This window comes from Athene cunicularia, assembly GCF_003259725.1.
Source record: "Athene cunicularia isolate RWA chromosome 10 unlocalized genomic scaffold, athCun1 chr10_part1, whole genome shotgun sequence".
Classification (NCBI taxonomy): Eukaryota; Metazoa; Chordata; class Aves; order Strigiformes; family Strigidae; genus Athene; species Athene cunicularia.
Window position 1 is genome coordinate 6,594,189 of NW_020799112.1, and position 26,026 is coordinate 6,620,214.

The 26,026-nt window shown below is 37.6% G+C and overlaps 1 protein-coding gene across 11 annotated transcripts in view; it reads right to left on the minus strand.

The window, feature by feature from the left end:
• The window catches only part of TJP1 (tight junction protein 1), a 192,205-nt gene that overhangs the window by 33,649 nt on the left and 132,530 nt on the right, over positions 1–26,026 (minus strand). For 9 of the 11 annotated variants that reach the window (XM_026855876.1, XM_026855874.1, XM_026855877.1 and 6 more), the window contains exons 4-9: positions 10,177–10,233; positions 3,899–4,023; positions 3,585–3,687; positions 1,883–2,162; positions 1,189–1,292; positions 269–437 (exon numbers count right to left, since the gene is read on the minus strand). In XM_026855876.1, the coding sequence (XP_026711677.1) occupies positions 269–437; positions 1,189–1,292; positions 1,883–2,162; positions 3,585–3,687; positions 3,899–4,023; positions 10,177–10,233 (838 nt within the window). Of the gene's footprint in view, positions 1–268; positions 438–1,188; positions 1,293–1,882; positions 2,163–3,584; positions 3,688–3,898; positions 4,024–10,176; positions 10,234–17,631; positions 17,714–18,011; positions 18,036–26,026 lie in introns of those variants that run through there. The other 2 variants (XM_026855879.1, XM_026855880.1) reach the window with 2 other exon arrangements.

Consider the following 26,026-nt stretch of genomic DNA (forward strand, 5'->3'; position numbering starts at 1 on the left):
ATGAAGATGTTAAATCTATGTTTATTATTTCAAAACAACTAAATTTAATATTCCTGAAAAAACAACTGCAAGAATTGGAGTTGTATATTTTTCTCCACTGTTTTTGAACATATGGATTTCAATCACATTCAAACAAGAATTTACCCACATGATAATCTTATTCCTCACTCTTCTGCTCCCCACCCTCTCATCCCACTTAGGTATTTAACATCTTCACAACACAGGGAATTCTTCTCTCTCTTTGGAAATCAAGTTTATTTATACTCACCATCTCTTTCTGAAGCATTAGCAGAATGAATACTGTCAGAAAGATCAGGAACATTCAACAGTGTAGCTCGTTCATCTCGCTGAACAACCATCTTTAACTTGCCTTTTGACCTTTCTATTAGTGTTTTTGCATCTGCTAAGGACATATTTTCCGTCACTGTGCCATTTATCTGGAACAGAGTAAGAGAAGAGCAGATATAAACTTACTGAAAAAAAACAGTGAATCTCCAGTAGAAAGTGGTTTTCTGTCTGATGATATTTAGATTTTAGAAATAGGTGGAGATATTTATCAAATTACCACAATACACTGAAAGACTATTGGGCTCATCCAAACTGTAACACAATATTAGAAATTTATTTTCATCTTTCAAAGACAAAGCCTCTACCACTAATAAAAAACTTATTTTAAAATATTAGTTACATTTTTTTGAACCAGCACTTCTATATGCTGGAGAGTGTTTTTCTGCACCAACATATTTATAGCAGTATCTTGAAATTAAAGTTGCTAGTATGGAATTGAAAATCCCTGGGTATATTGATTTCCACAAAAATCAAAATTTATCCTGAAGGCAAGTTCTGGTGTTGCTCAACAGCACAATTCCACAATGTTATACTGTATAACTAAGCATACAGTGCCAAAGTTTCATACCATTCCCAAATGTTTTCTATTAGTGTTTACAGTGGGCACTATTTGTCTGAATAAGGCCTGGGGAATAATACCAAAAAACCCCAGAAGACTTTATTATTTCCCTTTCCTTAGAGAGGTTGATTTATATTTAAATTTATTGACCTTTGAAATAATTTAATTCGAGATACATCTTCAACTAGTAATAATTACGTTAAGAAATAGCTAATTATAAGAACAGTTTTATCAGTAAGTTTTCCTCTTGAAAAAAAACCCACCACCACCATTTACTATACCTTCAGTACAACATCTCCTTCCTGAATATTGCCATCTCTTGCTGCCAGGCTATCCTGTGATATTTCTTTCACAAATATGTGGCTTGCCAACCGTAGACCATACTCTATATAATAGCAATAAAAGAAAAAGAAAACTGATGAAGCTACATTAAAAAAAAAAAAAAAAAGGAGGGAGGTATCTGAAGATTTACAACACTGCTTTATACAACATTTACACTGGGTACGCAAAGAGGACAGTGAACTTGACACATGAAGGGCTGCAGTGGAATTACACTAGGGATTTACCATTATATCAATTTATTTTGTAACTCTGTAATCATAGGTGTTGTTCAACAACTTAGTATAGATGCTCCTACAATTTTCCCTCTTTCAAACAAGACAAACACTGAAGACTACACTGAAGTATACGGAAGGTATGTAGCCACTGACCACCAGATGTCAGGTGCACAGTTGGGATTTGGTAACACTATATAACACTTTACTCTTAATTAAGCACATGTATTTTGGCATATGAAAGATACCACCAGAAATACATTAGCAGTTTTTAAATTTTCAACTAGCTACTGGTAAAATGGGTAAACTTGTTAACAGCAATGTTCATAGAGTCCATGAAGCCCTTGATGCAACACTGACTGAAGCAGTTGGCCTTTAAAAACCAGCAAAAGTCTTAGCAAGAGAATTACATACAAGTTACCTTCATTTTTCCTTGATTTCACCAGTGTTACTTTGGTAGGTTTTGCAGGCTGACTGGAAGTAACCGACCTTCTGTCTGATCTTGGTGATAAGCTTCTCTCTCTGCTAGCACTTCGATCTCTTACCCAGCTCTTCTCATGCCTTCTGTTGGCACTTGGACCACCACGGCTGCTTCTTGGATCACGTATCTCTTCATCATAGCTGTCATCCTCATTTTCAGACACTGGTTCAGGTTCTGGTCGAGCCACTGGAATCTGAATTTTCTTCATCCTTCTGATAGTCTACAGCCAAAAACTAGACATCAGCCTCTGGCTGTATAATGCTAATGTTACTAAATGTCATAAACCAAGCTAATGTCAGAACTCAAATGAAAATTTACAGATGCATTTGGGATACTGAATTCTTGAATCCTCATTATAAAATTCTATTCAATTAATACAGGAGACTCATCAATACAGATTATGAGAAACCTGTTTTTGAGGGGAGGGATATATTTTTACTCCTCTTTTGCTTTTGCAAAAGCAGCAAAAGGGTAACAGCCATTGTAGAACACCACAACATTCTGTCTTCACAGAGCTTCATATTTGAATGCCCTCTCTCTTCGCTTAAACCCACAAGTCAGCTACTGGCACTGCTAAAAACTTCTTTTGCTAACATGTAATCTACTGTATACTCAGTGTGTTATTGACAGTAATTCTCCTCAACTTTGAAGCCTCCCAGTCTTCCAAAGCGATATTTATGCAAGCCACAGAGGAAGGGGAACATTCCCGCTGAAAGTTCAAAGTTGATTGTCATGAACATCAACAGCTGTTTCTAGAATACAATCCAAGCCTGTTTAAAGGTTTATTTGCTATGTGTTATAAAACTGAACAAAGTTATCCCACAAAGTTTTCATTAATTCATTTTCTCTATATAAATCTACACACCAAATACTTCAGATACTGCATAGCTCACCACATTGTTTTGTGTAAGCTTTAAAGAACTGCTGAATCTACAAATGCAAAACATGACACAATTTTTACAACTATAAAGCACACAAGAGCAATGAAATCTGTCAGCACAAAAGCTTTTCTACAAGCCCTAGTAGTCTGCTTTCCTGAATTAAGAAATCATTAAACATTGTGCATTTGTGTTCTATTTTTTGTAACATAAATCTCAAACTTTTACAGAAAGCCGGATTACTACCCTTTAGTGATGGCCTGTTCTGATTTGCAAAGTTCAAAAGCCAGCCACTTTGAATAAGCCTACAAAATTATAGGAATTAAGGTAATTATACTTTATTTTGGCAAACTCTTTACTGAGCATAAAAAGAACTATACTAGTGCCTGAACAGTGGGTAAAGTCCTTTAGCATACACCAGTCCTTGAAAAACTTGATAAGAGTGCACTCAAGAAAGCAAATATTAAACAAAAGCTGAGAAAAAAACTTTTGGCAAACTGAGAACTTTACCACAAAGAAAAGGAGTCTGAAGTATCCAGTATCCAGTGCCACACTACTCAATCATCATCATTCTTATTTTCAAAAAAATTTTCAGCGACCCACATAAGCATGTCATGATCATCACTTAAACCTGAAGCATCAGACAGTTATTATTCACATACCTTGCACCATGCATGTATTTCAAAACAGACATTACATCATTTTGGTCTTGCCCTGTAATTACGGAATTTAAAAAAACTTAAATCTTCAAGACATTCACTTACAATTTTGGCATTCTTCCCACTTTTCCTCAGTTGCTGAACAGCAAATGCATGCTCGACATTATCCATTGAAACTCCATTAACCATTGCAACACGGTCATTTTCTCTAAATGAAAAACATTACAATACACAATATTAATACTTTATGCCAAAGGGAAAATACTGGGGAATGAGTGCCCCTGACAAACTCTCTGTATTATAAACCTACTATACCAACAGTTACAGATAGATACCTTACAGACAGTTAGGAGGTTAAGCCACCTCTAACAAACATGAATGCCCCTCAAATCAGAATCCAGGTATATTTTGGCACTTACTGCAGTAGTCCTTCTGCTGGGCCTCCTTTCAGCACATCAGAAATAACTATTGATGTCTCACCACTCTGAAAGTGAGGATTATCTCTTCCTCCAGATATTGCAATACCAAATCCAAATCCAGGAGCCTATAATGTAACAAGAGAAATATTTTTTATTTTCTAATAGTTACATGGTCACAATTTGCATCCCTGTGTCAAACACAGAAAGTCCTATGGGATGAATACAACTTTTTGGAAGAAACTAGGGTCGACGTACCATGCGATGCTATGCAATCCAAGAACAGGAGAGAGATTAAAAAAACCAAACTTTTAGAAGGCAAAGAGTTTCAGATTAACTACTTAATCTCTCCCAAAAGTAAAATATTTGCATTTTTATGGCCTAGGCCTCAGGTGGTCAGCAGTAAAACCTCAATCTTCAGTAATCACAACATATACCAGTGTTGAGATACCAATTCAAACCTGTATCACTTCTTGCAACACTTTCTCTGAGGTTTCACGTTATGGTATTTACCCAGCTTGACCTTGCTTAGCTCAGGAACTGACAGGATCACAGCACATAGTAGTATGACTGCAGGCTCAATTCTTACAAATAATACCAAGATCACTTGTACCATTAAATACATCAAAACCTTGTCAGCACTTGCAAATCATGTGCATCTTAACAAAAGTAATTTGCTTCAATCTTTTCCCTCTAGGGTGACCTGCCACTACAGCAAGGTCAATGCCTCTGAAAAGTTACTCCTGTTAGATATTTCAAGAAACAACAATGATGCTTACATTTCTGCCTGGAAGCAGTGAGGGTGGAAAATAAACTTTCTAAATGTAACTTATTTACAAACTATCTAGCTATTCTATCACTGCCTAGAAAACATTGTCAGAAGGATATTACCTTTTAAATGAGGTATTTTGCTCAATAATATATTTTGAAGTTTTCAACTATGCAAAATACAGACAGTCACTAGATGGAAAAGATCATGTTTCAGTCAATTCCTCCTCTCCATTTCACACAGCATGCACTCCATGATCCCTTCTTTTTCAGACTTTTTGACAAACAGGATCCAGATTTAGCAATGAGTTTCATAACCTTACAGTGACTGTAGAAGCAACATGGTAGTCTGCATCTGGTGGTATGACACATGACATTCATTCAGATTTTTGGACAGTAATTACTGCTCAAAACCCGATTCCTATTTCCCCCCAAAAGAGAGGTCAAACATGGTCCAGATTTAGCCTATAAGCAGTGAATAGGACCATAGAGTATTAAAACAAAGATCTGGAGATTCACTGTTCAGAAATCGATTTTAACAGTAAATACTGTTGCCAGGCATGAAGAAAATAAATTGGTCTAACAGGTATGCAGGAGTGGGAAGGTGTACACATTACTGCTTCTTTTACATTCATTTTAATTCATTAAAGGAAGACTGGACATCTTTTCAAAATACATTTCAGCGAGATCAACCAGAAATCATGGCTGGGATTCAAGAATTACTAAATGAAACCCTGTGCCATGCAGGAGGACAGTCTAAAGGATCCTAATGACTACTTATGACCAGAACTGAGGTTTTCTTTCAGTTTTATTTTTTATACAGTCAACAAAAGGAATATATAATAGCTTATGAAAATGTGTATCAAACCCCCCTTTCAAAACTTAAAATATTTCCCCTTCCCATGACACTGCTTCATCTTTCAGTTTTCCATGACTAACAAACAAAACTCAGTTTTCACTGTATTTGGGTGGGGAAGGAAAGGGAGAAGAGAGATAACAATGATAGACATTTATGCTGAACTTCATTTAAGTGTTCTCCATCTTTCCTTACATCATAAACAAAAAAAGATTTCTCATAACTCTCCACTTAAGAAACACAACCATTAGTCTAAGGCCAGCAGAGATGCAGAAACTCACTGTCAACCTTATTTTGTTATTTTCTATTTTTTCAGAGTAGATTTGCAAACCACATCACCACTATTAGGATGATTAGTTTCATACTTTAATGATGTTCTTTTCAAGAAGCCCTGAAACAATGCAGTCTCACATACAGCAGTCAAAAAAGGCCATGTCAGACAAAGGCTTTAATAACATAAATCAAAGTCTTAAGAGATACTCCAAATTACAAAGTTCAAATCAAACCCTAAATCTTCATGAAAATTTAAGAGCTCAAATAAGAGACTTTCCAGTAAACCTCAACCTAGTACTGTTCATTTCATCCTGCTGTCTACCATCATTTTAGGAGATAAGCAATAAATTAACTACCCTCAGAAAACTAAACTTAGCTCCTAGACATGTCTAGAAATAGCAAGATGTTGGTCACTACAGATTATACAAGATATAAACATGTATCCTAACTAAAATTGCACTAAAACTGCCATATCAAAGTCACTTGTCAGATGATGTAGTGACAACACAAGGAAAAAAAAAAAAAAGGACTGGACTGTTTTGTTTTGCTCTCCCACAATAAGGCAGCATGGGAAAAGCAGAAAGGTTCGTACATGCCTCATTTCTGTTCTTTGGGGGAAGGAGACACATCTAAGACACAGAGAACTGGAGTTCCAGCTATGAAGAAACCCACATAAGATATCAAGTGCATCATTTCTCCTTAAAGTCCCTTACAATTAAGAACACAAACCCAGAAAATCTCCAATAAAAGGTAAACTGTAGCTATTTGATAAGCTTTAACTGGAGACTGGCTCAATCTTCAAGAGGTAAGTAGCAGTCCAGGAAGTTGGAAGGGTAGTAAAGAAAGGGAAGAAAACTCTTGGTTAGAAGCTCAAGCTTCTTCTCCCCCAGAAAGTTTCTATTAAGTCATTTGGCAATAGTGCTGGAAATCATCAATTACTGTGACAGTCAGACTGCTTATATGCTCAGTTACAGATTCCAAAATACCTGAAGCAGATGGATAAAAATTTAAAAATCTGATGTTTGAACCACAAAGTGCCTGAACTGACAAATGTATACTGCAACTACTGGGATTAAGTATACTCTGTCTCTAATTTGTAATCACATCTCTAGAAAGTAAAGGTCATAGGAAGAGGCTCTTCAAAAGAAGTGAGCAAAGCTGCATTCTTCAACAAGAACTCCCTATTGTGAAGCACTCCCTTTCTCTTTTGTAAGGCTCATCTTCCAAAGTTAATACACCATACTATCCCTTCTCAAAAGGGCCATTACAGGACCAAGACATACTCAAAAAATAAAACATGTATCTTTTCGAGGTACGTAACAACACTTCTGAACGGCCATTCATGGGTTTTATAAATCAGTAACTGCACCCCATAAAAATGTAGAAACTTTTTTAAAAAAAAATGTTTAATGCCTCAGACACCATGTTCAAAAGGCTAATCAGTAGACTATGCAGATAGAATACCTTATACAGTTAACTGCTAATTGGGTTTGTTTTTTCTTCAGAAAAAGATTGCATACAAATGCTATCTACTTTCTTAAAGTTTGATGATTACTACCAAAACTGCTTTTTGTTTTTACATTTTTGGCTACCTTTATGGAGCCCAAGAGAGTTAAAGAAATTGTACTCTGCCATACACAGAAGCAATGGAATAGAGAACAGCACCAGCTTAAAACAAAGTAAAATTGTCAGTGCAGGAGTTACCAACAGGACAAAAATGAGTCTCAAAACAGGAATAAATGTAGTCAAGGATATTCTATGTACCTTTGCTAACACTCCCACCCCCCACCTACCAAACTACTTCCTCCCTAGTTTTAAGGCTGTTCATTTTAATAGAGGTTAGTTGTCCTCACTCACTAACTAGTTTCAATCAAATACCATCAATAAAAAACAATTAAAATGGAGAAAAAAAAACCCCAGAGTTACAAAGTTGCTTTGGGGCACTTGGAGGGACAACAGATCTGCTTGCCATTAAGCAGGTACTTGTGAAGAAACGAGAGTTGATCTGGACTGACACCAACTCCAGACTTCTCTCCCTCTCGCAGGGGGACTTACTAAGGTTTTAGATGTTTATTCTGGATCAGATTCTTTCAATGACTTGTCTTGCCTTATTTCTGAAGGCAAATACTGACAAAATGTACAAAAACAGTTTGGTGAATCCCAAGAGCTTCTCAAGCGTACCAATAAAACAGGAAGCCAGTAAACGTGAAGCCTGGCTTGCATCTACCCTGTAGAAATTCAGCACATGTCAAATGTCATTAATTCCATCATTCACAGCCAGCTTACTGCCCTCAGCTAAACCAAAATCAGAGGGACTTTTTAGTGTGCCTCACTAGATAAAGCAAGTTCAGTTCAAAATGTTTTTTGTGTGGCTGACAGTAGATGATCTCTGCTGCTCTGTGGCTCAAAGTGAAGCAAATAAACTCACACAGGAAATATTCCACAACCAGGACAGCATTTTGAGTCCATTCCAATTCTATTAACTTCCAGATATCTTTGAAGCTAACTGAGATCTGGATGCATTTCACTCCTTCCAACTAAACTGAAGTAACCTCAACTACTTGATAATCTAACACTATAAGAACGTCACCAATGAAAAGCAAAGTCAAAAACCCCATAAGCGAATATGCCGTTGCTCTACTAAATCCTCTTTCCAGTGCTAAGGATAAATTCTAAGCTTAACAAAACCCAAATTCTTATGTTAGTATTATCTGGCAGATGGAAAACATTGTTTGTTTTTAATTGCCTAACTGAATACTATCAAAGTTATTAATGGTACACACCAGTCTCCAACATCTATATAGGAGCTACTTACTCAGCTAACTGTTAAACCAGCACAGCTGGCAGAAGTTTGGCACGTCAAATATCATAATCAAATCTGTAATCAAATCACACTTTCAGTTCTACACAAAGACTTATGACTATGCTGCAAGTGCAAAGACATGACTTTTACTTCCTAAATATTGTTCAAGGTAACACCATACTGCAGCATTCCATGATTCCTTTGCACACTGACTGAACTCATCATTTTCAGGTTTCACTGAAGTTACTGCTCCAATTAACCAGAAAAATATCCCCTTCAAGAGAAACTAAACAATCACCAAGTCTACCAGCCAACCTTGTATTGCTATCACATTATTTTATTTGGTTTTGAAAATAAGACAGTACTGATTTAATCAGTATTGAATAAAATTTTTAAGTTTACACAGGTTCCAGGGATGAATAGAAAGCTTCAAGAAAAAAAACATAAAGGGCAATTACATATATAAATAATACCTCTTGCTCAAAAAGTTGACCTAACAATTGTTGGAAGCTTGAAGAGTAGCCTAGAGAAGTATCACTACACATTTTTAGTTTTACTTATACTTTTCTTTCAACAAGTGGTTGCAGTTAGAGACAGGTTACTTTGCTACAGTCTTCTGGCCAAATCAGTGTAACTGCTCTGTTTGTAAGAGGACAGGTACGAAAAGGGTTATTTTGATTCAACAACATTAAACTCATTAGAATCAAGAGATAATAGGTTTGTACAGAGAATTAACATTTTTATCTGACCAGCTGATCTATTCATACACATTTCTAGTCACAAAGGTCCATTCATCTCATCAATGCTACAATTCTAAAATGCCTTGATTCTATGCTGAAGATTTAAAGGCAAATGATATAATTTGCTCCCTGGAGAACACTCTTGTGTATCTCCCTTTTATTGGAATGAATATAGCTATTTTGACCATGATTCTGTGGTCACTTTAATACTAAGTGTCTGCCAAAAATAGCATCTCACCTCATTCTGATTTTCCCTAAGCAACTCATTCCTTATTGCCTTTCTTGTACAGCCTCACAATAGCTACATCAGAAATAAATTTAATTTAAGAGTAACTACAATAAGACAAGTCCGACTCAATGTAAAAGCTTTCTGTTCACTGATACCTAGTACACATTCCTTCATCTAATGTGCACATTCTGATCACCCAAAAATCACTATTTTCAGCCACTAACTAGAGAAACTGGCAACCAAATAAGGCGGTTTTGAACGCATTTATTTATACTTAACTACACTGGTTTATGCCCCTGCAAATAAAGTTTTAAAACATTTAGTATAGTCACAGTACAATAATTAATGAACATTTTTAAAGGACTTTCAGTTACATACAGAAGTAATCTAAAACTTTGTTTCTAACAGTTATTTGTAGGCAAGCTTATCTTTGAAACCCAATAAACAAACAGACCTACTATCAAATGGAGCTTTTACAAAACTTCTAAATTTAAACAACGGAATATGACAGTTTCCTTTTCTTTTACTTCCTGACATCTGGCTTTTTCCTATTGTTTTCAAATGCTACCAGTATCCTGCATTAGGCACACAGAACCAATTGTATGAACTTACCCTGTGAAGAGTCACTGTGTGTTGTTCCCATATAGCTGTTTCTTCCATTGTTGTGCTCTAAGGAGAAAAAACCCAAAGATTAGACTTCACTGTCAACAGCTGTACTAAATGATTGTATAATACCACAAAGAGAAACTTACACTCAAAAGTAATATTAATTTTCCTATCAAATAGCTACAGAGAAGTAGAGCTGCCTCATTTGTTACGCATTTCCTGTCTTTATATGTCACATCTGAGCTTCCCATGCTCCTATGGAAAGGGACAGAGGGAAGAACAGGCAAAACAGATTTCTACTTAATACTTCTGTAACCATTCTCCTTTTGCTTGTTCTGCCTGTATGCAAATTACTTCTAATTCATGAACACCCAGCTATAGATTACAGTACGTGTGCTACTTTATTATGCATACAGGTCACATTTAACAGACTCCACAGTTTAGTGTGGGCTAATTTCTTTAGTGAACAGTAACACTGCAGAAATAAACAAGGTCCTCTAAGGGGACTAGATTAAACAGTAACATTATGACAATATTTACATATCTGCATTTCTGCTTAAAAGAACAGATACTTGCACTACTTAATGTGCCATGACAAGCAAACATTTGGAAAGGGGAAGATGGCATGATGGAGGAAAAGCTAGCAGAGCCAAAGGCACAAAACCAGGCAGAAAGGCAGCAGGAAAAACACAGACAACAGCATGAAGTCTCCTTGCTATCCTGCTGCTACATTTTCTACCTTTCCCGAGTGCCCAAGGTTTTGCTCCATAGCCTCCCCTCTTACAAGCAAGCAATCTACCACCTAAAGAACAGAATCACAACACAAACACCTCTGCAATACAGGAATGTTTTCTTTGAAATTCTACTTTACTCTTACTTTGTTTCAGTTACAAACTGCCATTACAACTATAAGTACTCCTAACTTTTCATCCAGTCCTGTATTACAGTAGAACAGCAGCAGGAGTGTTTACTCTCACAATCAATACCTCTGAAAACTTTATCCAATTTCATAACATCAGAATTTGCAACTAGGTTTAAAAAGTGAGTTCTTCTCATGACCCCCAAAAGCTGTGGGATATTTTCCTCCACATTTTGTGCTCTAATTTCAACGTTCAGGATGTGCTAAATTACTGCCCATTTCTCTTTCAGGGTTCACTGCTCCTGAAAGTGTTGGTGCAACTTAATTGGGATATATTTCATTCAAACAGCTTTTTTCCCCCTCCTCCACTCAGTACCCTTTGCATTACAAATTGATTCAACTCTACCCCAGAATTAGATTATTTTTCTCCAACTTTTTAAAAGTAGACCAAATATATATTAAAAAGAGTAACAATTTACACACAGAAAGCCATCTTTGAAACAAAGCAGAATGTTTTGCTTGTTAAACGGTTAATGAATACTGATTTTCTTCCCTATTTCTGATGCTCTCATTCTGTCTTAGTCTTGGCAGGAGCTTCTCAGGCTAAATATCTCATCAACAAGCGAAGAATCACCTCTGCAAGTGAACTTGTAAAAGAAAAAAAAGCTTTAAATTGCTCCTGTTCAGAAAAGGGTGTAACAGGAATCCAACCAAGGACTGCAAAAAGTCACAATTCGCATTTTAATTCAAGTAAGGCTGCCTCATTTCTATCTGCAATTATCAAAGTAGTTAACCTGACTGGTTCATTTATCGCATTTGTCCTGGCAATGCCACGCAGGTACAACACTCCATAGGCAGTCCAAGGCACTTCTGCACAGCACAGTTTGAGCTATTTGGCTATGAGGTACCAGATTTCAACAGCTCCAAGTTCTTGTGCCTCACTGTTGGAACTCAGTGCACAGGGCACAGTGCAAACACACCAGCTGGTTCTGGATATGGCAAAGACTGATAAACTCAGTTTAACCAGTTATGCACTGCTCCCACTGGATCTGGGAGAACTGGTAATCCTAGAGTTGGAGCAGGGTAAGATAACAAACAGCTAAGCAATGACTAAGAAAAATGGAAATGACTACGTAACATGCTTCTGAGAACTGTGAGATGACTTACTACCTCACAAAAAAACCTCAAGACAAACCCCAAAAAAACCTCACCCACATAAACTCACCAGCCTTTCTAAAACTGGACAGAGCACTCGCTGCTCTGGGGCTGCCATTAATGGCTTTTTCCTTTCTGTAGAAGCTCAGTCTTTCTACTTTCCTTGCTTGTTCTTCTCTATTTTATTGCTCACACTATCTCCTCTACTGATCTATTGCTATCATCCCCCCTAGATTTTACTAATACAAGTCATTTCAAATTCACAAAACTTGGAAACATCAAATATCCATTAGTTAGATAGCAAACCAAGTAATATGTTATTTTCATTCTTTCTGCATGCCCAAACAGTCCAATCAAGAACAGTGAAAACAGTTCAAAGGCAGCCTGAGGCAATTTGTTGGCTTTGACACAAACTGCTTATGTGAGTTAGTTTCTCATCTGTAAAGAACTGCATTCACTTACAAAAGACTGCAAAGTTTGATGAAGACCTGTGAAGGTACTCACCCTACTAAACAGTGACAACTGAGGCAGAAGAACTAGCTTGTACTACCATCAGCTGAGATGCCTGTTGTGATGCTGCTCTTAAACCATACTCAAAGTGCTCTATTTTTCATGCAACATTTGAATTTTGAGAATCTTGTAATGACTTAATTCTCAAGTCTCTAGAACTGGCAAACAGTGCTTATAATTAAGGGGTGGGGGCAGAAAATGTAGGTCTGTAGTGATGGTGGTAGCCCTGCTGACTGCTGATACCAAGCTTAGTACCCCAAATAATGTTACCCACCATTGATTTGGGGGAAATCAAGGTGACTCAGCAGGAACTGAGAAATACATAAAACCTAACACCCCAGAAATATATGAGAATACAAAGAGGCTACAGTCTAGGGTTAAATTAACAGAAACTGTTCAGTATCTTTGAAATGCAAGCTAACAACTGACAGCATCTGAACTTTGCCAACTACATATACTATGTCTATACTGCCTATGGTTCTCTACATGTATTAAGAATAAAAAGACTAGAAAGAGAATTATGATATCATGACTTAAGTGTTGGAGAAAAGATTTTATGTTTATGCTTTATTAAAAGGAAGAATTTTATTAAGCTCATCTTAAACACCCTTGTACAGATAATTAGTAGCATTCTCAGCTTGGTATATGGCAAGTGGGTGTGTTTATGGGTTGGAGATTTTAAATTATTATTTAAAGGATAAATTCATACATGATGTTGTAGTTTATCAATATGGAAGCAATGCAATTTACCATTTGCTCATAATTTTGGAAGTATCAAATCTTACTCATTTTTTTCATGTTTGAAACTGCCCTGAGATATAAGTGTATCAAACTAAACATCTTTCCAGAAAGGTCATTTGTGTGGGCTACAAGGGTCCTTCAACAAATAGTTTTTTGTTCCCCTTGACACATTTCTTTCCTGCTTCTCAAAAGCTGGGGTTTTCATTTTTCTTATTTAAAAACACATCTTTTTCATACAACTCACCTTCACACCTGCATCTGGGCACATGCACACATACATAAGATTGAATTTCCCCAAAGGTTTAAAATTTTCAACTTATGCTTGAAAGAAAAATATTGATGCATCATGAAGGAAGAAAGCAGGCCTGCTAGCTCCCAATGTGAGCAAGGCTGTCATGTTTGCAAATAGCATTGCTCAGTTTACCTCTACTGCAGTTGGAAAAGCTGTTACCAGCAACAGCACTGGAGCCACTCACAGGCTTGAGAAGACAGGCCAAGTTCACATTTCCAAAGATTCAAACAGCAGCCATAGAAAGTACTATTTTATACCTAAAATAATGCAAGATTCCTGGGGTAAAGTTTCTTGCAGGATAACATTTCTTTAGACTTCTACACCTAGAGGAAGAGCTCAGACTAAGGCCAAAGCTCCTACATGTTCCTGAAATCAAAGCCAGAACAGTTTCCCAATGTTGCTTTGCAAGACTAGGGAAGACTTACATTTCTTGCTTCAGCTGAACTACTTTTCATAACAAGTTAAGCGTGTCAAGAACAAGTTAGATTTTAAGCAATTGTTTGGTCAATTATAATAATGTTTTGACACATGACATCAAAAGAGTTTTCAATCACCTTATTTCTTAGTAAAGTTCAACAGTAACTTCCTAGGAAAAAAAAAAGTGTTAAGTATCTACTGTTGTTAAATATTTCCACACATTTCTCACTAAGGACAATGAGATTACATTTTCAGAGAAAAATAATATTTAGGTATCTCACAACAGGCAGATATTCAGATTTTTCCTCTGGTCAACACAACAGTAACCTACTGTGGGAAGTAATAAAGTACTTTTACTCTCTTTACAAATCTGGTTTTGCAGATCAACATTGACAGCTGTCCCACAGACAATAAAATGAAGCAACTACTGTTGCTACCTCAGGGGGCATATTGTTCCTATTCTCCTCAAAACACAATAGGGAGAAAAGTTATCTGTGACAGATCTAAGTCCCTCCTCTAACCCTTCCAACCACAGCAAGCAGACTACCAAGAAATTGAATGACTGGATCACCAACTCAACCATACAGAGAACACTATCTTTGCTCCAAGCCTGCAGCCTCATTATGTACTTTTGTGTATGCTGCACTTCCAACAAAATGCTGATGTCTAGAAATATTCTTAATTACCCTGATTAAAATCATAAAGAACTTTGAGAAATAGTTTTCTTATTCAAGATATTAAAAAAAAAAAAAAAAAGAGGTAAGAGAAAGGACTGGTAAGGGGCTATATCAAAAGAAGGAAACAAGTTAATATTTGGAGGCATTCTCTTCAGAAGGACATGCTAGACAGTCATATGCCTTATCTATCTTGCTGTATTTCTATTTGGCTCCTAAAATTAATTCTCAATTATTCTTTGGTAAGTCCACTTCAGCAGTAGGATGCTATTGAACTTTTTAAAGGTTATTGAGTTTTAAAGGTTAAATGCAAAATCAATAAATTTTTATTGCACTTGTGGGAGTAAGAATTAAAAGTGCTTATCATAACAATTATCATTTGCAACTGTTAGAAGAATTTATACATGTTTGTTGGGTATCTAAGGGGCAATATTTACCATTCACCTAAAAAAATATATATCAAAGTCAATACCCAAACCAAACAGCTTCCTGAGGAAGTTCAGAAAGAAAACTGAATCTTCCCCCACCAGCCCCGAGCCAGGAATGAAGAGGTCATTTCCCCACATGCAGCACCTTTCGGCACTCAGTTGGAGCAGTGAGCTGTTTCCAACGTTGACCAGGAAGACTTCCTACAGACACTCACCTTTGCCCTTACCTAGTTAAACTACAGTTACCTGAATTCCAACAGATTCCCTCTAATTGTCTTATCACAAAAGCCTTCAGCTGGCTGGTGGGAAAAAACAATTTTTTTTGTAACAGTTGTTCCCCTTCAATCAGTGCAACGAGGACAGAATCCTATTATCAGACTGATTTTATTAATTAAAATGAGAGCTTTGTCTTATATAGCCTTTATACAACATACACAATGCACCACATGTACTCTGTAGAGTATCTCAGAGACATTTAAGCTATTTCAAATACCAGAAACCAACTACTAGAGCAAGTGTAACCAAAGAGGAGGGTACTGCAAGGCAGAATAAGCACAGCAAATGGCACACTGCTAAAGCTGGCTGTTTGCACTCAGAACTGTGGCATCTCTGTACTAGACTTTGCAAGCTGCCTATATCCCTGTTTTTCACTTGACTCATTCTTTGCAGAGAAGAAAGACTGCTTCCTTAGAAGTGTTTTTGAGAAAAGACTCTAGAGATCAGAGAGAGCACCTCAGGGACTGCTGCAGAGACAAACATGCACCTGCTGTTGATTATCTCTTTTACATAACAATGCTAAGTGGAGGAGAAAACACCCACTAAAGAATTCTCCTGTGAGATCTCTATATAAAAAAATAATTCTCATTCATCATTGAGGCTGAGAAGCCAGTCTTCAGTTTCACCTTCTGTCTGAATGTACATCCACGGAAGTAACACTGACCATCATCCTAAGCACATATCTAGGCTGGACAAGGAGTGGATTGGGAGCAGCCCTGCAGAGAAGGACTTGGGAGTAATAGTGGGTAGAAAACGGACTGTGACCCAGCTCGCAGCACAGAAAGCCAACGGTATCCCGGGCTGTATCAAGAGCAGTGTGGCCAGCAGGTACAGGGAGGGGGGATTCTCTTCTTCTACACTGCTCTCAGGAGACCCCCACCTGCAGTGCTGTGATCAGCTCTGGGGCCCCCAACATCAGAAGAACACGGACCTGCTTGAGTGGGTCCAGAGGAGGGCATGAAGAACCTCCCTTATGGAGACAGGCTGAGAGAGAGTTGGGGTTGTTCAGCCTGGAGAAGAGAAGACTCTGCGGAGACCTTCTAGCAGTCTCCCAGTACTTAAAGGGGGCTACAGGAAAGGTAAGGAGGGACTCTTGACCAGGGGTATAGGAATAGGACAAGGGATAACAGTTTTAAACTGAAAGAAATTAGAAATACAGAATAAATTCTTCCCTGTGAGGGTGGTGAGGCCCTGGCAGAGGTTGCCCAGAGAAGCTGTGGCTGCCCCCTCTGTGGCAGGGTTCAAGGCCAGGTTGGACGGGGCTTTGGGCAACCTGGGCTAGTGGAAGGTGTCCCTGCCCGGGGCAGGGGGGTGGGACTGGATGATCTCTAAGGTCCCTTCCAACCCAAAGCATTCTGTGATTCTATGATCTATTTTGGAAACAGAAATACTAACCTTATTCTCTCAAACAGATGTACTAAACAGCTAAAAGTAAAGAAGTGTGCATAGTGATTTTTTTTTTTCCCCCCTATTTCATACACTGCATGGGTCCCAAGCTCTAGTCAGGAGCTCCACTTCTCCCAAACACTTGTCTATATTCAACAGGCCACCTCATGAAAAGTCTGTATGAAGAAAGAAACCATTACTAAAGCTGGTCTTCAGACAACAATGTGCAATCAAAGTCAAAAAAAGAGACAGAGTTCTTAATACTGCATGACAATAAAATTAAGTTAGTTTTCCTTAGGTCAATCTAGAAGTCTCTAGCACAATAGTACATATCTACTGCCTGGATAATAGAAGTCATATTTACATTATGAAAAATAACCTTGAGAAGAAAAAGTAGGACTAAACTTAACTTATACACTTATTTTTAATAATATCTAGGCTCAGTTCTGTGATTCCACACCCACATGCCACTCCATGGGATACTACCTTACTAAATACAATTTCCACTGCTTCCTGCTCTACAATTCCTAAGATTACTTCCTGTATTTTCAACACGTAGATACTGCATATATCAAAAAAATCCCTTCTCCTAGCTTACCTGATGAATTTTTGCGCAAGACATTTTTTGCTCTGACTTCTGTGCACTATTGTCTCCAAACTAAGGAAAATTGCTCAGTATTTAACTCATCCCATGTAATACCCAACTTATTCAGCATGACTCACTTTTCCAGGATGACCTCTTAAGTGCAAGTCTCACACACAGACAGCTCGCTCATGTCCCAGTGTCATAAAACCATTTTGTTGGTGGTGGTGCTGCCCAATACAATAAAATGGTAGACCCTCCTTCCAAAAAAGCCAACAAGAACAGTATGCAGCCCAGTTAAATCTGAGTATTTATAGAAGTGTTTATGATACAGGCCTAGTGAATACCATTACCCTGAATGGCAGAAGACTAACACTCCGGAATAAGGCGGCAAAACAAACCAGAATGTAAGACCAACATGCAGATACATCTTAAATGATCTTAGGTCAAGTTACTGCAATGAAGAGTACCACTCAAACACCCTAGTAACAGTATCAGCCAGCAGCTAAGCAAAGCTTACTAGCTTCATGATCTCCAAGGCGTGGGAAAACTCCGCTTTAGAATCTGGGATCCCTGTCTGTTTTGCTTCTTTCCATTTTGCTTTCCAGCTGGCAGTAAAATTATGTAGGATGACAAACTCCAAAGCACTGGCAAGCAGCGTTCCAGAGATCACTACTCCAGGCCAGTATGCTCATGAAACAACCAAAAAATCACAACATAACAGAAAGGCTAAAAAGCAAAGTGGTAAGCTGTGTTCCACCCCAAGTGATGTTGCCAACGGAAAGCACGAATAGCTTAAAGAAAATAAAGCCAAAAGAAAAGCATAAGTAATCCATACTGACATCAGTCAGTATTATTAGGACAAAGATTCCAAAAATCAAGAGTATAGATTTTAATATATAACTGAAAGTATTTATATTTTCTTTACTTAAAGGTCAACTTTAGCTCAAACCTGATTTGTTTCCAAATCATTTCAAAACCAAGATCTTCAAGAAACTCAGTGTGATCTTTCATTTCTTTAAATCTCAGGGTGCAACTTGAAAAGCACTTCTTTCAGCACGAATAGCGGCTTAAGCAGCACACACTGCCCTCCTACTTGTTTCCATCCTCAGAATTGCCCCTCTCCCTCATATCACACTTGTGCAAGCATTATGTTTATGTATCTGGTAATTTCTACCCCTACCAGTTACCCATCAGTTCACCTCAACTCCACGGAGAGCAGCTGCCAGTAGCACAGTTTGTAAGCCAGCCCTGTTAACATTAAGAGCTCAAACTACAGCCTCATCACATCAAAGTAAAATAAGCTATATTGAAGTACACAAGTGAAGCTCATTAAATGCACACAGCTGTGACCACAGTTTCACAGCAACAGACACAACTTGGAATGCGAAATTCCAATCAGATATTACCTGCTTTGTCACTTTGTTTAAAAACCACAGGGGTGGTCAAACAGTGGTGCAGGCTGCACATGGAGGCTGTGGAATCTCCACCCTTGCAAGTTTTCGACACTCAGCTGGACAAGGTCCTGGGCAACCTGCTGTAGCTGACCCTGCTTTGAACATGGGACTAGACTTGATGATCTCCAGAACTTTCTTTTGACCTCGCTGTTCTGCAATTGTTCTATAAACCAGATATAGTGAGAACTGCCTTGAGCAGAAGGTTAGACTAGCGGATCTTAAGTCCCTTACAACTTTAACTACTCTGTGATTCTAAGTCACATTTCCACCATATTCCTGAAATCAAATCAAATCATCTAACCGCACACACAGCCTCCATCCCTGCTCTTATGCACAGCTTGGTGTTACTGTTTTATTACTTTGTTAAGAACATTAGTTGGAGTGCTTCCAGTTTTTTTTCCCTTGGGCGAGGAGGAGACCATAGTATCAGTATACAGAAAACAAAATAATTCTGTATTAGTTTTATATAAGAACCCTAAATCAAACTTGTTTACCTGGCCATTGCTTTTTATTTAAAAAATACAAAGCCAAAACACACAAGATATGGCCACTGAAAAATTACCAACATGAAAGCAGCAATCAAAGCATTCAAGCACTCCCCTTTAAACCAGAATGCCTCTTACCTTGTTTCTAATCCAGAAAAATGATAACCCAGTTACCAAGCACTGCACCATGTCAATTTTAGATCACTACACTCTGAAGATACATCAAACAAAAGCCTCAGGATAGGCAATATCCCACTAAGACAGCAAGGTTCTTTTTCTCAAGATACTCCTCAAAACTGTAAAATATCAATCTGACTGAATATACATTTAAGAGCCCTACACAACAGTTCAAGTTACAGATGCAAAATTATGGCCTTACCATCTTCCATTTTGACAAAAGAACAGTCACACACATAGGTCAATTTATCCTTAAAATCTCTGGGGCTTTTTGTTTTTTAAAGCCCACCCAGCTACAACAAAACAATACATTTTATGGTTAATTCTTCTGTAATTAAGACTTGAAACACATACTCCAAACACACACACACTGCCTTTTGCCTGGTAGAAGAAGTTGACAACTAACTACTTTTGTAGTTGCAGACTCCTACAGAGTTTTTCCCCCTGATATTTTCCCCCCCCTGAATTTCAGTATGAAGAAATATGTCACTTTGTATAGTAAGGGTTTGTTGTTTGGGTTTGTTTTCTTCGTTGTTGTTGTTGTTTGGGTTTTTTTTATAGGTACAAAATTGCTTCCTCTGAATCTCAACCAGCCACTCTTAGTAAGAAATTCTGAGCTGTGTCCTTCCCTACCCTGAACCATCACACACACAGAGATGACCTTTCTCCCCACCACCAATTTGAGTAACTGTCAGTTAGGAAGAATCAGTTTTAGCAGTCATATGACTGCTAAAGCATATGCAGAACACAACTCTAAGCTTGCATTAACTCTACACATTCAAAGGAAGTAAGTCAGAAACCAACCATACAGAAATTCAGGAGTTTAAAGAGGATGAGACTGAATAGTGTTACATATTACAGCTCTTTGAAAAAGAGTAACTTCTTTTGTTAGAATGTTTTTAGTGACTTTGTAGTAAGGAGTGAATAATAACAAAAACAATAAAAACCCACTTCTCTTTGGTTAGAGAAGTGTGTAGCAGAGAACACAGCAGGTTTTCGTTTTGGGTTAGTGTTCACCTTTTTAAAAAAAAAAGTGCAGCACTTGTAATTTGAGAGAAGAAGAAGAAAAAAAATACAAGTAGTCAATGGGAGAGAAGGAATGAGAATTAGGGCAGCACTGCAATACCCTGCTGATCCGAGACAGACATGAGATTTGGATGGGTAAAAAACACTACAACAGTGATTAGTGGCAATGTGTCTGAAAGGTTTATTCAGCTATCAGCAAGGAAAACATTCCTGAACTTCCTTATCAGGCAAGTATAGGAAGTGGAAAACGCATCATTTTTCATCAGCAAAAAGGACTATCCCCATCCTATTAACAATGCCTGGTTTTGTATTACTTCACCATGAAATGGAGTACCTAGTTTTCCAAAACACATACCTCGAAGAAGGGAAGAGGCATCTATCTGTTTAAGCAGGCACAATCAGTATGCTTTGGCACTTTACTTCACAACAATTGTCTCCCAGTGTCCCTATTTACATGCATAACATGAGTCTGCTCCAGGGTTTTCTTCCTGAAAAACTTCATTTCTAACATTAACACGTTAATTATCAAGTGATGAAGAAAAAAAAAAATTCATCATGCTACAATTGCCATTACATCCAATTCCAAAACTGAGTAATAACAGCACTGGGAACTCAAAACCAGGTAATGTTATAAGATGTAGAATGAAAAACCATAAAGAAATACTTGTCAATATTACAATTATTTAAATTCTGAACCATATAGTGCAGAAGAACAGAGGAGACAAGAGTCCTTTCCTTTTTTTATACCAAGCTGTTACATTGCATTCAGTAGCCTGCAGACATACAGACGAAGCCCCACTTCCCAAGGAGCATATTCCTACAGGTTGTTTAACCGCTTCATTTCCATCAGACCTTTGCACACTTTTGTTTAGTGTCTCTAAGTTGATTAAAATTATCCACTACTAATAAGAAAACCTGAAGTGATTGTGAAAGTTCTGTTTCAAAAGAGTGGTATGAAGGGGTAAATGGGATATAAGAAAAAGGATGGATTATTTCAGTAACTGTGTGAACCAACTGAGCAGGTGTCCAACAGTGCTGAAGAGGCAAGGTGTAGCAGCCAGAGGACTTGAAGCAAAGTCTCCTATCAGAACGAGTATAATGATGAAAACAACACCTTCAGGCTGCTGCTTGACAATACAAAGGGTTAAGGAGCAGCAAATACCTAAACTTAAGGCTACTCTCACCTTTATTTGCAAAGTTACTCTGAAATGCATCAAGTAACCACTCTTGCACTGATGATGCCTTTCCTGAGGTAGAAAAGAAGCAAGAAAAAAAGCTAACAACATAAAAATCTTTCCTGGTAGGTTATTCATTGACTATAAATGTAGAAACATCACCCATATAACAACATACATGCAATCATTTTCACAACCCTAGCTGCTTTAGCAGGTAACAAACATTTGTTTATTCACAGCCAGAGTGGGACTTTTTTTTTTTTTTTTAAAAAAAAAAGACTTAATCCTGGTTATACTACTGGATATATGAAAGATATCAATGTTTCTTTTCAGAAAGCAAAAGATGCATTGTTACCAAAGTAAGAGGTACAAAACATGTTTTATGGAAAAATAAACACTTATTTTTCTACCTTCCCATTTATTATCCTTTCCCTTTTTCTAAGTGATGTGCTGCCTTCTCTTCAGGAGCCATGGCCACTAACAAGCACAAGAGAAAATAACAGCAGCTCCAGAAGAAATACCAAGCAAGAAAGAAGCAGTAGGATATTTCCACTTTTCTTTCCCTGCCACCTGGTGCCCCTGCCACCCAAAACCAAGCCAGAAACATCTTTTTACTCCCATCGTAACTCCTCATCTTCCTAAAAAACAGCAATGAAACCAACTCCAATGGGGAGCCAAGACTGGACAAGAGGTAATGAAGTAGACCTGAGATACTGCCCAGCACCAACAGCTGCCCTGATTACAATCCTCTTTGATTTCCTACCGTCAGCAATCCCACTATGGCCTTTCCCTATACCAGTGGTTCACAAACTTTTCCAGCTTGCAGACCTCTTAAGAAAAGCTGGATGTAAATCACCATATATTAAACTGAAGATAAGAAATGCAAGCCCTTTTTGTGTTCTGGGTTTTTCAGTTTAGGATTTTCTCTTTTGTAGACTGCATCCCTACTCTCACTTCAAATAACTATGAATTCGCATGAATCCCAGGCTGAAGAATTACCCTAGCCATTTGTCACTCACCAAATCAGGAGACAACACCCAGTCTCCTTCCATTCCCTTCTGAAGCCAGGGTAAAAGAGACATTGGCTACAGTCACCAGAACAAAATGACAGAGTAATTACTGGACAAGAGGCTTTACACAGGCTTCAAATTAAACTCCATAGGTATTCAGATTTACATAACCATCATGGCTTTTCCCATCCAACCCTACAGACACACAGCTAGGGTTTTTTTTCTTTCCTGTTTGCACATCAAAGCAGGGGAAGGGACAAGGGAATTAACTTACATGCCCAACAGCATTAATTGTTGACCAGATCAGAACTTCCTAGCAGCATGTTGCCTTCTGCATACAAAGCAAAGCAGCATACTTCAAAACCAATAAAATGTCCTCTTCTTGCAAAGAGCCATTTGGTAGACTTTCAGTTATTCTGACCATTGTAGGTAAACTAACACTGATTTTTATGTAAAACTTAGAAATCTTTTTACATTTGCATACTAAGTTATGAATTATCAAAAATTACAGTCTTTCAGATCAAATAGCTTCAAGGCATTGAAAATGATAAAAAAAGCTCAAGTATAACTAAAAGCACAGTTCCAAAGGAAAAAAAGCCACACCCAGAAAACCAAATGTTAACCTTAAAAATGGTCACAAAGCTACTTTTGTATTTACATCAGCAATTAAAAATAAACTCATTTAAGTGGAACAAACTGCCTCACCAGCAGTTTTAACCACATGACACTAATTTCTCTTACCACAATTTCAAGTATATCAAGGATACAGGATTATATTCTTGACCAAAACTGCATCATGTCAATTCATCACCACTCTGGAATGCACATTCCCAAATAGGCGAGAAAACTATGTGGGCAGAAATGATCAGGGCTATTTTAAAATATGCCTTGCTCTTCTACCAGAACTGCATCTTCTAACTACCTGGAACCATATTTAAAAATTGAGACTTTGCAAACTCACAGCCTTTAAACAAGGGCAAACTTCTGCACTTTTGAAAATTGTTCCAATTGTACTTTAACTTAAACTGCAAGTCAAAACAGCAATCTGACACTTTAGTTTGCAAACTGAAAATTCACTGTTTACACCACCTTTACCTCACTCCTTTATCCTTATGATACAGAAAGCAGCTCCATTTAACTTTCACACCCTGAACGTAATCTAAGAAAATAACAAAAGGATACATATCAGTGGAAATAACTAGAAATTTAAGTCTTTCCCCATCTAGTTATCTAGTCTCTAAGCTTCACATTCTAAAGCAGGTCAAGGCTCTAAATGACAAAACATAACAAATTCAGTTCAAGAGTGACAAAGTTCAAAAAGAAGGAAGCAAGAAAGGTAACAGAAATTCTACTTAGCGACATTTTTCCCCTCTTGATACATCTGTTCACATTGCTGCATATTGGCTGCAATCTGTCCCACAAAAAACCGAACAAAATAACTACCAGCCCCTTGACTCTGGAGGGGGAAGGTACACACCAAAACATGTATCATTTAATTTCCTGGCTGAACTTGAGTTCTTTCAGGAGCAGAACTTTACTCCATTTTTTACTTTTGTACCACACTCCTGCCCTTGGATGGTACTCACCACGAATCGCCCAAGCATCAGGTGTGTTACTGTATCTGCAAGTCAAGGACACAGGTCATTTTTAAGACAACATGTGGTCTTTTCTGGGCCTTAGCTAAGTCATCAATGTAGCTTTAGGGTTGCTGTGTGACCTTTTCTTTTAAAAAAGCTACTTGAAGTTGTTACAAAGCAATACAGAAAAAAAGTACTTAAAAGCTTTTTCCCTTGCATCTCTGCTTCATATCTTGTAACTACACAGCAAACTAAGGACATATCCTAGCTGTCCAATCCTCACAAGTACATCATAAATCGAACAGATTAAGGTTCCATTAGCCTGCACATACCTATCATCATACTGGTGCCATTTTTCCTTGGCAGTGCACTGTCAATGTAGGAGTTGGTGCTCCCAAGTCATATTTACTCTCAAAAGATCAAAGACAACACACGCATTATCATATCAAAAGTGCAGATTATTGATGCATATACTTAAATATTGAGACCAATGCACCACTTCACACAAGTGCAGTTTCTACAGGGTTTAACTTCTTCCAGACTGGAGGTAAGACTGTTGCAAAGCATTAGTTACAGGATAGTTTAATAACATTATTTCAAATAATCTACAGTCCCACATACCTACATAGTACACATTACTACATCCATACAATTAAACACAAACATTAGTATTACCATGAAATAATTTGAAGAAGTAGTATTTTAGATTCACTTACATCTTTATTTTCATGATACAATGCAACCACACTTTCAAGATTTTTCTTTTTTCCCTACTGCTACTAAAGCTAGGTACACACTTTTTCCAAGATGAAATCTGAGCTTCTCATGTAAGCAAGTGATAAGCATCAAAACACACACAATTGTAGTATCTGAAGTTTGCACTTGGAACTCAGCCTAAACAAGTCTGATAGAATGGTACAGCTGACTGAATTACAAGGCATTTTTGCTTTTTAATGATCTCACTTTGCATTTGTTCCATAACACATTTAAGGGGTTCTTCCCGCACCACCAAAAAAAGTATACTCCAGCACAAGTTAAAAGAACGTTTAACATAAGCCATTTCTATCAGTCCAAGAAAAAGCATCCTACAAGACCAAAAGTAATGCTCATAATTAAATGAGCTTCAGTTATCTTTGTAGACTAGTTTTCAAACATGAGGAAAAAGAAAGTCTGCATACCCTACAAGCATTCACCAGAAAAAAGAAACAAACTCCACACACCAAAAACCAACCAACAAACTGAAAATTACTGAGGTGTTAAAGAAAGCTACAAATAAACCCCAGTAAATACAGGCAGCAGTATGACACTCATCAAGAATGCCCAACAAAGAAAAATCTACATAAATCAGCACTGTAAGTAACACCGAAAGCTTTCTCTCAGCAGGCTGAATAGCAAGAGAACATCATGGCATTTTCAGGAGAACTGTCATTAGTCGAACTAGTGGCAGTCTCCCTATCTGTACAGGCCTGAAGCGCTGCCTTAATTTTCAGCCTTTGTAGCTATCAACTTAAGTACCTAATACGGAGACACATGACTGAAATTATTTTCTATAGCAGTCAATTGGATGTCTTTTATAAACATGCCAACAAAACCAATGAATTACGTTCAAGTATGTTGTCCTGATTTTG